Consider the following 12074-nt stretch of genomic DNA (forward strand, 5'->3'; position numbering starts at 1 on the left):
AGTTAGGCCGTGCTAAGCTCATTTTATGCCACAGTTTAGCAAAAGGGATCCTTTATTAACAGAAAAAAAAATTATTGATATTCTGACTAGCTAAGGACTTAAAACCTTAGGGGATCTTTTACTAAAGAGTAGCTCGAGTTATCTGCAGCAGGGCCGATTTTATTCCTATGGGCTCTGCTGCAGATAACTCATAAGTACATAAGTAATGCCATACTGGGAAAAGACCAAGGGTCCATCGAGCCCAGCATCCTGTCCCCGACAGCGGCCAATCCAGGTCTAGGGCACCTGACAAGCTTCCCAAACGTACAAACATTTTATACATGTTATTCCCAAAATTGTGGATTTTTCCCAAGTCCATTTAGTAGCGGTCTATGGACTTGTCCTTTAGGAAACTCGAGCTAATCTTTAGTAAAAGACACCTTTAGTGAATCACACCCTAGATCAGAACTTACAAAACTGTGAAACATGCATTTGGGGGTCACACCTGAGCGGGTGCCTCATAGGACATCATTGTCCTGCACTGCCCAGGGTCATGTGCTTTCCACAGCCACAGAAAGATTGGTGAGTGTTTTGACCCCACCTGCCTACCCAGCTCATGCTCTGCCCCATTCTTCCCAAGCCCCGCCCCTCTCCTCTCCACCCCCCTCTCTTTCATCCCTGGAACCTTGAACATCTACAGATCTTCCAACTGACTCTTCTTGCCTGTTGATCTCACAGTGTGATGTATTAAAGGTGTTTGTGATCAAGGTGCAGGCAGAGATAAAGCTAAACAAAATCCACAGCATTCCATGGGAAATTCCCGATTATGGGTGGGACTCCCCTGTTCAATGTGGAACACTGGCAACTCTGAGATAGTGATTCAATAAGTCATTAAAAACTGCAGTACATCTTTGCCAGAGGATCCCTTTTCTCCTGGATTCCCTGGTTCTCCTTTCTGTCCTTTTCTTCGTTCAGAGACAGGGATCAATGATCCAGAACTTTCATCATAGGTGTCCACCATGTCTTTCAGGACTGAAACCTGCAAAAAGAAAAAGGCTACGATAAAGTGAAACACAAGGAGGAAAGAAGCAAGATTACCAATATGTGACAAAGGAGTTTTAACTGCACACTCAGGCCTTTTAAGATATTTTATACAGTATCACTTCAATTCACTATATAAATATATGAACTAAGGAGGCAGCCAGATAATTCCTGGAATGATACAGCTATTTGTAGGAGTAGATGGCTGGTTATTCACATTGAATGGTGGAAGCAATAGTAGATGAAGCTATTATGAGGGGTGAAATAAACTAAGGAGGCGATTCTCAGTCTAGGTGTCCCAAGGCCATGGACATACTGGCAATTCCATAGTGACATTCTGGAGCCAAGATTCCGTTACAGAATATTAGTGCAGGTCAGCACTGGCGAAGCTCTTGCACCACATCGGTGGCAGGTGCAATTTTGCGTGCCTACGGGGTTTTTTTACCGAGGAGTTGCGAGTAGTGTCTGGGTTTGCCACTCGCTCCGGCCACTTTCTAGCTCGGCTACAAAATGGCTGCAGTCAGGGTTTTTTTTTAAAATGGCCACGTGCTAATTTCCCCATTAGCGCATGGCCGTTACAGCCAGGAGCCCTTACCGCCATCAATTTACGTGGCGGTAAGGGCTCCCGCAGTCCGATTAGCGGAGGTATGCCTACTTTCCGCCCCCAGTCATGCCTCCCATGGCAAAAACAAAAAATGTTTTCTTTTTTACCATGGGGTATCGCGCACGCTGACCAAACTACAGCGGGATGTGTCCCACCATAGCGCCTTTTTACTGCGTGGTAGGCCTGTGTTAGGCCTACCACAGCTTAGTAAAAGGGCCCCTTTGTGCACCAATTGACATGCGTAATTTATAGTATTCTGTAAATTACGCAGCTAACTGGGAGATATGTCCATGTCCCGTCTATGCTATGTCTGCGCGTACACCCCTTCTTGCACTTATGTGTTACCTTATAGCAGGGGCATAGCCCGACCTCGGTGGGAGGCCACTGTTTAGCCACCCCTCCCCCCACCGCTTTGGACCCCCTCCCGCTGCCGCAACCACAACCGCAACCCCCCCACCGCAACTGCAAACCCCCCCCCCCCCACTGCCACCACAAAACCCCTCCCCCATCGCCACCAGGTACCTTGTTTGCTGGCGGGGGTTGCCTAAGAGTCATCTTCAGCACCAGTCAACTCTGGCGCATTCGCTGTGTGATGATCTGTTTCAAACTCCTGACATCCTGCACCGTGCACGTCCTGTATGTAGCCCCGTGCAGGACGCAAGGCGTCAGAAACAGGTTATCACACAACGAAGGCGCCGGAGTCGACCAACGCTGAAGAAGACTCTTCGGCTGGTGGGGGTTGGGGGACCTTCGGTGTGCATAAGTGGTGCCTACTTCTAGTTTCCAGTTCATAGAACTACCCCGTAACTATTCAAGTTAAATTCTTATCTAAACTTCTATTTCACTTAACCCAGAGATAAGACCCAAGGCAGATTGCAAAAAAAAAAAAAAAAGAAGAAAAACTGGGTCAGCCTCCCAAAATTATAACATCAAAATTGTGTACTACAAACTATTTAAAATATAAACATGAATTTGTCTGATTAAAATAGTAGAGATCAAATAGGTAAGCTTTAACTAACCTCCTAAATGTATAATAAAACCCTTAATCCCTCTTAAGTAACGCAGTAATTAGTTCCACAGATCTCTTTCTACTTGTAGACTTTCGACAAACCAAGTATGAGGAAAATGTTAATCTTATTTCTTGTGTTGAGTATAGCGGTCTTGAAGCAGAATATAGTGAAATTATATCACAAAGATGAGACATTAATAGCTTAACATGCATTCTAGCTTTTATCGGAAGCCAATGTAACTTAACTAAGAACGGAGCAGCGTGATTGGTGGATGCTGACCCCAAGATCAATTTGGCTGCCGCATTCTGCACAATCTGTAATCTTTGTATTAATGACTTGGCAAACCTAACAAAACTATATCGCAGTAATCTAGTTGATTCATAATCACTGCTAACAAAACTGTATCATTCACATGTTTGTCCATAGTAAGTGCAGAATCTAATGTCACTCCAAGAATTTTACCTTGTGACTGGAGGGGAACTTCAGCTGTCGATAAATACTTGGAATAATCCTGCCCAATATACTTCCTTACCTTAATCCCCATAGACTCCAGGACTCTTTCAATATTCTGAAAAAAATAAAAAAATTTTTGCTGAGGAAACGTTTAAATGTAAGCTTTCACAGTACATGCCAAACAGCCAGCAAGTAAGCCACACGCAAGACAGATCATGTCACAGCTATCATTTATGGGGTGCAAAGTAGCCTTGAGACATTGAACATGTTCATCTCCTTTCATTCGTCAGAGCACTCAGAATTTCTTCACTTAAAGTCCTGAAACAAATCTAAGCAAAAATTTGTAAAAGAATGTATGCTTTCTGTTTGCTTCCACTTTCTATAAAGACTAATAACTGTTGGGAAGACTTTGCATCAGTACAAAGTGGAAGAATTCCTAGTCCAGAAATCTTAAACAATTTACAAGCTTTTCCCCACAAAGGAAAATAGCTTTATCCCCTAGAATTGTTTACAATTTTCCTAATTTTCTTTAAAAACACTGAACCTCACAACACAAAACACAACATGCTGAATTTATCAGGAGGAGACATGTCAGCAAGGTCACTGAAACGTTGTTTTATTACCTCTGGCTTGGAAGATCTTCAAAACACGATCGCATTAAAAAAAAATAAAGCTATTCAGAAAGCACTGAACCAACTGATTTATTGGGAAAGGGGAGGGGATTTGATATATTGCCTTACTAGGTAGTCTACATATTTACAGGCATTTATTTTGTACCTGGGGCAATAGAGGGTTAAGTGACTTGCCCAGAGCTGCACTGGGAACCAAACTCAGTTCCCTAAGTTCTCAGGCCACTGCACTAACCACCAGGCTACTCCTCCAACTGGTAGTTAATACTATGATGAGGTCACAATTAGAACTTATCACTAGATTGATGATCTACAGTAAATCTGTTGAATAACAACATTCAATGCTATAGTTTTTGCAGTCTTGGTGGAAAAAGTGTGGAAAAAGAAAACCCAGAGTCAAGGAGAAGCAAAACTGAGATGGGAGAGGAAGGGAAGGTGGAGGATTAGAGATGGAGAAGAGAGGGAGATAGATGGGTGAATGATGGAGTGAAGGGAAAAGTAAAGGTCTGACAGAAAAGGCAGGTATGAAGGAAGATGGCGAGATGAGATATAGCAATACAAATTTTGTCAGGTTAAATGGATAGAAGAGATGATGGGAAAAACAGAAGGATGCTTGGATGCGTAGAGAGCAGAATGGCCAGCAGGAAAAAGGATTGATCAGTGCCTCTGTATAAGTCTCTGGTGAGACCTCATTTGTACAATTCTGGAGACCACACCTTCAAAAAGATATAAACAGGATGGAGTCAGTCCAGATGGCGGCTACTGAAATGGTTGGTGGTCTTCTTCATAAAGCACATGGAGACTTACAAATCTCAATATGTATGCTTTGGAAGAAAGGTGGGAGAGGGGGGATATGATAGAGATATCTGAATACCTCCATGACATAAATGCACAGGAGGCGAGTCTCTTTAAACTGAAAGGAAGCTCAGAATTGAGGTAGCATAGGATGACTGTGAATAAACATTTGGATGAAGGTGAACCAGTTGATATTGTTTATCTGGATTTTCAAAAGGCATTTGACAAAGTACCACATAAGAACAAAAGCTTTGCCAAATTGGGACGGACCGAAGGTCCATCAAGTCCAGTATCCTGTTTCCAACAGTGGCCAATCCAGGGCACAAGTACCTGGCAAGATCCCAAAACAGTACATTACATTTTATGCTGCTTGTCCTAGATGTAAACAATAGATTTTCCCAAGTCCATCTTAATAATGGTGTATAGACTTTTCTTTTAAGAAATTAGCTAAACCTTTTTTAAAACCCTTCTAAGCTAACTGCTTTTACCACATTGTCTGGCAACGAATTCCAGAGTTTAATTACACGTTGAGTGAGGAAATATTTTCTCTGATTCATTTCAAGTTTACTACTTAGTAGCTTCTTTGTGTGCCCCCTAGTCCTAGTATTTTTGGAAAAAGTAAACAAGCAATCCATGTCTACCTGTTCCACTCCACTCAGTGTTTTATATACCTCTATCATATCTCCCCTCAGTCATCTTTTCTCCAAGCTGAAGAGCCCTAGCTGCTTCAGCCTTTCCTCATAGGGAAGTTGTCCCATCCTCTATCATTTTCGTTGCCCTTCTCTGTACCTTTTCTAATTCCACTATATCTTTTTTGAGATGCGGTGAATGACTCGTAAGGAAAAAGTCATGGGATAGGAGGTAGTGTCCTATTGTGGATTAAAAACTGGTTAAAAGATAGAAAACAGAGAGTAGGGTTAAATGGTTAGTATTCTCAATGGAGAAGGGTAGTTAGTGGGGTTCCCCAGGGGTCTGTGCTGGGACCGCTGCTTTTTAACATATTTATAAATGATCTAGAGATGGGAATAACTAGTGAGGTCATTAAATTTGCTGAACAACATAAAGTTATTCAAAGCTGTTAAATCACCAAAGGATTGTGAAAAATTGCACGAGGACCTTAGGGGCCTGATAGTCAGTGATATTAACTGGCCAGGTTATCCACAGAGAATATGCCTGAATGAGGTGTGTTCTAACTGCCTTTATTGTGTGCAGATCTATCTCATGTCTAATCATGGTGGATATCCTGAAAGCTCATTGGCTGGGTGTGTCCTGAGAACCACTGCTTTCAAATCAACTTACAGGCATGCTTCCTTGATCTCCTTTATGTCCAGGATCTCCAGGCTTTCCCTGTGAACCAAAAAAAAAAAAAAGAGAAAGGTTCTGGAAAATGTGAATTCAGAGGTATCACGGAACCATAAACATTTATGGCATTTTCAAATTAAACTGCTAAGCGCTGGCTAATACCTTCAGTTGATACTGTGAATGAGGTGTACATTAGTGGGGAGATCAGATAGTTTGGCAGTAAGCCATGGGGCTTATTTTCAAGCATTTAGACTTACAAAGTTCCACAGGTTACCATGAGGCTCATTTTTCAAAGCACAAAATTCCATGGCACTTTCATGTATATATATTTTTACAGACTATAGTGTTCCTCGTTACTCTCCAGTTCCTTCATTAACAGAACTAGGGATCATTTACTAATGGTTAACTTCTGCTGTAGGACCTGTAGGAATAAAATGGAGGCTGTAATGGAGAGCACACACACTACCCAATCAGTAAATGACTTCCACTCTCCATAAATCAGGGCTGCGCCAGTACTCACCGGATCCCCTTTGGCTCCCGTTTCTCCTCTCTCACCCTGAAAGATCAGACACAGGGAGACTTTAGTTCTGCAGATTCTGCAGCTCATAAGGGACTCTCTGATTTCTCTGAAGTACTAAACTACTTTACATATATACATTACATATTCATTATTTATATACTGCCAACAAATTAGTAAAAAGCTATCAAAGCAGGGTACAGACTTCTTAGCCGGAATAAACCACCTTGATTAGAAATCCGCTCACTGCTGAAATTTTCATAAAGTATGGTGGAAGTACTAAACTACTTTACATATATACATTACATATTCATTATTTATATACTGCCAACAAATTAGTAAAAAGCTATCAAAGCAGGGTACAGACTTCTTAGCCGGAATAAACCACCTTGATTAGAAATCCGCTCACTGCTGAAATTTTCATAAAGTATGGTGGAATCGCTAATCAGTGCCATTTTGAACAACTTTCCTACACTTATCTGTTATTTTCCCTGGAGGAAATGCAAGGGAAACAGGTCTCTTTCAGTTGAAAGAAAGCTCTAGGATGAGGGGGTGTAGGATGAATGTGAAAGGGGAGAGACTCAGGAGGAACCTAAGTACATATTTCTTCATGGAAAAGGTGGTGAATTCGTGGAATGGCCTCCCGGTGGAGGTGGTAGAGACGAAGACTGCATTTGAATTCACAAAAACTCGGGCCAAGTACAGAGAATCTCTAGGAAGAGGAAGGGATAGTAGATGTTCGGAATGGGCAGACTGGATAGGCCAAATGGTCTTAATCTGTCATCATTTTCTCCGTTTCTATGAAAAGAGTTATCCTTGGACTAACCACTCATAAGATTGTAACCGGTTCAATTGCTTCCTGTATTTTTGTTTGTGATAAAATATTACTTAGTAAAGTTTTTGAAACAAAGTCTATTACCTTTAGTCCAGAGACACCAGGTGAACCCTAAAAAATAAAGAAAAATTATAATAATTAAATATACAAAATGCCACAGATAAGTGATATTTTATTCAAAACGTGAACATTTAAAGTAAAACGACTGAAGTCTTCTTGTGAAGACAAAGCTAACGCCCATTTCATCTGCTCTGCTTTAACCTTTCCTGCCCTGGCCTTCCAACCACCTTACTCTGAACCACGAAGTACTAAGCAGATGTTGTACGAGATCTTTCATTCTCTGAACCAGGCTAGTCTTCCAGAGGGATGTATGAGCTTTCTTTAAAAAGAAGGGCCTGAACTAGTTTGTCAAAACCTCGCAGGTTCCTTGAATTAGTTCACAAATATTAATTAGCAAAATCCACAGCAATTCATAATGCAACCACACAAAAGTTGCCCAGGATTCAAAGTACATTTCCACAGATTTTGTTTAGAGGTATGTCAGAAACGTCTAATGAGTGTCTTGTCAGATTCAAACCAGATTGAAATCTGACATATCTACTCATGGTTTGCCTCAGGATGTAGCAGACACTTCCATATCCACAGGGACTGAATCCTCTTCCGATAATACCTAAGTGTTGTCTTTCCCTGAGGCCTTCAGTTTCTCTCTCCCTTTCAAGCCTTTAGGCGACTGGTATCAACACTGTTCACAGGTGGTCTGATCTACCTGGCCAGGTGGTCCAATTTGACCTGGCACTCCAGGAACACCAGGCGGCCCAGGAAGACCTGTTAATCCAATATCACCTCGTTCACCTTTGGAACCTTCTCGACCCTGTTCGAAAAATAAAGGAAATATTTTTTGATGTATTGCAACATGATACAGCAATGAAAAGTTTAGTAGAATTTAATTTTGTTGACGCTTTGTCACCACTGTTTTATTAACACAACACTCAAATTAATTGTCTAGATAAATGGCCATTTGATGTTCAACATATAAGAGTCTGGTAAAATACTGTAGAAGCAACGTACTGAAACTAATAACTTTTTTTCCATCTGGCCAGCTTGGCTGATTTAAGTACATAAGTAAGTACATTATTGCCATACTGGGACAGACCAAAGGTCCATCAAGCCCAGCATCCTGTTTCCAACAGTGGCCAATCCAGGCCACAAATACCTGGTGAGATCCCCCAAAAGTTCAATACATTTTATGCTACTTATCCCAGAAATAAGAAGTGGATTTTCCCCAAGTCCATTTTAATAATGGTCTATGGACTTTTCCTTTAGGAAGCCTTCCAAACCTTTTTAAAACCCCGCTAAGCTTTACCACATTCTCTGGCAATGAATTCCAGAGTTTAATCACATGTTGAGTGAAGAAACATTTTCTCCGATTCGTTTTAAATTTACTACTTTGTAGTTTCATCGCATGCCCCCTAGTCCTAGTATTTTTGGAAACTAAACAAACGATTCACATCTACCCGTTCCACTCCACTCATTATTTTATAGACCTCTATCATATCTTCCTTCAGCCGTTTTTTTCTTCAAGCTGAAGAGCCCAAGCCGCTTGAGGGAGGTCGGCAGCATGAATGCTCTTAAAACCAGCAATGAACGTGCCAGCAATTTGCCATCCACCAATTTCTCTTAAAGCAACAGAGACCCCCTCAGGCTACGATCCTTATGATACCATCATAAGTTACTAACAGACTATAATGTCAAACAACCCCTTTTACAGGACTCTCAAATAAAGATGAGAAGATGATCAATATTCTGGAAGGATCAGATTACTTACATCTCTGCCAGAGACTCCTGGGTCACCTTTATCACCCTAAACATGAAAGATGATAAGAAACATATCATAAAACATTCTATTAAGGCAAATAAATGAATAATTTGTTCCCGTTCCCTTCCATGCAAAGTAGAGTGTTGAACACAATATCCCCCAGAATCTATATAAAGCATGGCAAGTAGCGCGTGTTAAATTGGGCACAAACATTAATTGAGTAATGAGCCAGTGATAATTAGCTAACCACCAATTATCATTGCTAATTGGCAATAATTGGAATTTACACAAGCTTGTTTTTAGGTGTATTCTAAAAGAGGCACACGTCAATCCTAACGTGAGTAGCCAAGAAGGGGGCATGACCATGACAGGAGTGTGGGCATGTTGGGGGCATTAACTAAAATTTACGTGTGTTATAGAATTCGGAGAACATGCCACAAAACAAGCTACACAGATAACTGGTGCTTTCTTTTCCTACCTTCCTCCCATCTTCTCCAGGGTTTCCATCTTCTCCCTAAGTAAACAAAAATCAAAGACCATTGATGGACCATCATTAATAGACAGCTGGCATTCTGATATGTTTTGGGGCCTAACGCCTGTGGGATGTGTACCACGGCCACTAATAAAAAACATACTGAACAGGAACCTTTGCATAAAGCTATCAGGTTACAAAGAAATACTTACAAATAATGTGCCCAACATTAAAAAAATAAATTTAGGGACCCAAATGTAATGCTATGGATTTACAGCCTGTCTCACTAACACAGACTGCTCAATAACTACCGTGGATTCTTTTGGATTCATAACAAGTAAATGAAACCTTTATTAGAGGAGCTAAATTCTACAATGATTAAGGTATATACAATGATTAGCTATATACACACAATAATGAGAAACAATCATAAACAATCATTACATCACTGGTCTCTACATCTAAGCAATGCAAAGAGTTCTTAGGTCGGGAAAGAAACAATACATACACTATACATACAACATCACTGGTCTCCGTCATCCAGGCTCTTATCATCAGCTGGGGGGGCCCGGTTCACAGCGAGAGCTAGGAGCTTCAGACCAGGAACAGACCCTCTGCACGACACGTCTGCCCACAGATGAACCCCCCACTCTGCTGTGACAAGCCCTCCCTTTTCATTAGGCTCTGAGTGCATATTCAGAGCTATGGAAAGTTACAGAATGCGTCTCTATTTAGGACTGTGAGAACGTGGTCACATGCTTTCCAAAGTCCAGGTGGCCAAGCTGGGCCTGGAAAAACAAGTGCCATCCTCCTCTTCACATACCAAATTAGTTAGAGCTGTATCTTATCTTCTGCATTCCAACTTATTTTCACACAAAGTTAAACAACCATTTTTAAACAGAATTACTTCTAATCAACAATACAGACCCCGAGTGTACTGGTCGGTCCAGACAGGAAAATTCACTTCCATTACACCAAATTAGGTGGCTAAATACGTTCTTAAGAACCTAGGGGCCCTGTTTACAAAGACGTGGTAGCGTTCTTTAGGGTGCGCTAAAAATTAGCACGAGTTGTGTAGGCACCCATAGGAATACTGTGGGCATCTACAGTTAGCAAGTGCTAATTCTTATTGCACGCTAAAATAATGCTAGTGCGCCATTGTAAACAGGGCCCATGGGCAGGCCGAGAGACTGGGCCAGGCCGGGGGCGAGATCGCCACAGCCACTGCTCACCCCCTCTACCCCCCCCCCCGAGGTCGCCGCTGCCGCCGCCGCTCCCCCCTACGTTCGCCACCAGGCCGGGCCCCCTACATTGAAATCGCAGTCTCACCTCCGTGAAAGCAGCGCTGCAGACAGCAGAACGCCTCCCTTTGGCCCTCCTACCCTCCTTGTGTCCCCCACTCGTGGAAGTTACGTCAGATGAGGGCGGGACACAGGGAGGGAAGGAGGCCCAAAGGGAGGTGATATGCTGCCTGCAGCGTTGCTTTCACAGAGGTGAGAGGCTGCGATTTCAATGCAGGGGGCAGTCGACAATGGAGGGTGGGTGGGACTGCGGCGCTGGGCCCCCCTTGGAGGCCCGGGCCCCGGGAATTTTGTCCCCCCTGCGGCTATGCCCATGGGGTGGATATTCTACCTGTGGCAGTCAGTGGTTTTTAAGCTGCTTATAGCTGCAGGCTGAATTTTATTTATTTAAAAATTTCTATGCCACCTACAACTAAGCGACTCACAATAAAACATACACACACACAAAAAAAAAAAACACTCATCTTACATCAATCATGAAATGAATATCTGGGTAGGTGTGCTGACCTGGAAGTTAACTGGGCACTGGCCAATATTTATTATTTATTTGTTGCATTTTATCCCACATTTTCCCACCTATTTACAGGCTCAATGTGGCTTACATTGTTCTGTAATGGCGATCGCCAGTTCCGGAATGAGAAATACAAAGTGGTATTGCATTAAAGTTCATAAGTAACAGCATAGATTAAACAATCAAGAATAAAGACTTCATATCGTAGAGAAAGATAAAGTAGTATTGCATTAAAGTTCATTAGTAACAAAGTAATTTAAGCAGTTAGGAATAGAGAGTTCAGTTATGATAAGGGTTTTGTTGTTTGGTAATTAGGATGGATCGTTGTGATATGCCTTTTTGAACAGGTTGGTTTTTAGTATTTTTTGGAATTTAATTATGTCTTGTATTATTTTTGTGGCTTTTGGTAGTGCATTCCACAGTTGTGTGCCTTTGTAGGAGAAGCTGGATGCATATGTTGATTTATATTTTAGACCTTTGCAGCTGAGGTGCTGGAGGTTCAGGAATGTATGTGCTGATCTTTTGGAGTTCCTGGTTGGTAAGTCTATGAGATCTGCCATGTAGACCGGAACCTCGCCATGGATATTCAGACATTTGCCAGTTAGCTTGGCAGATAAAGGGATCCTTTTACTAAGATGCGCTGAAAATGGCCTGTGCTAGCATAGGCACGTGTTTTGGATGCATTCAGAATCATTTTTTGGTGCACCTGTTAAAAAAAATGCCTTTTGGGGGGAGGGGGGCCGAAAATGGATGTGCAGCAAAATGAAAAATGAGCACACGACCATTTTGGGTTTGAGACCTTACCGCCA

At 42.0% G+C, this 12074-nt stretch overlaps 1 protein-coding gene across 5 annotated transcripts in view; it reads right to left on the reverse strand.

Annotated features, from left to right (window-relative positions):
* Window positions 1-12074, reverse strand: part of COL7A1 (collagen type VII alpha 1 chain) — a 260266-nt gene that overhangs the window by 86928 nt on the left and 161264 nt on the right. For all 5 annotated transcript variants that reach the window (XM_030206399.1, XM_030206395.1, XM_030206397.1 and 2 more), the window contains 8 exons: window positions 9460-9495; window positions 8991-9026; window positions 7932-8036; window positions 7250-7276; window positions 6334-6369; window positions 5811-5858; window positions 3167-3202; window positions 887-1018 (listed from right to left, as the gene is read on the reverse strand). In XM_030206399.1, the coding sequence (XP_030062259.1) occupies window positions 887-1018; window positions 3167-3202; window positions 5811-5858; window positions 6334-6369; window positions 7250-7276; window positions 7932-8036; window positions 8991-9026; window positions 9460-9495 (456 nt within the window). The remainder of the gene's footprint in view (window positions 1-886; window positions 1019-3166; window positions 3203-5810; window positions 5859-6333; window positions 6370-7249; window positions 7277-7931; window positions 8037-8990; window positions 9027-9459; window positions 9496-12074) is intronic.

Source organism: Microcaecilia unicolor, chromosome 6 (assembly GCF_901765095.1).
Source record: "Microcaecilia unicolor chromosome 6, aMicUni1.1, whole genome shotgun sequence".
NCBI lineage: Eukaryota > Metazoa > Chordata > Amphibia > Gymnophiona > Siphonopidae > Microcaecilia > Microcaecilia unicolor.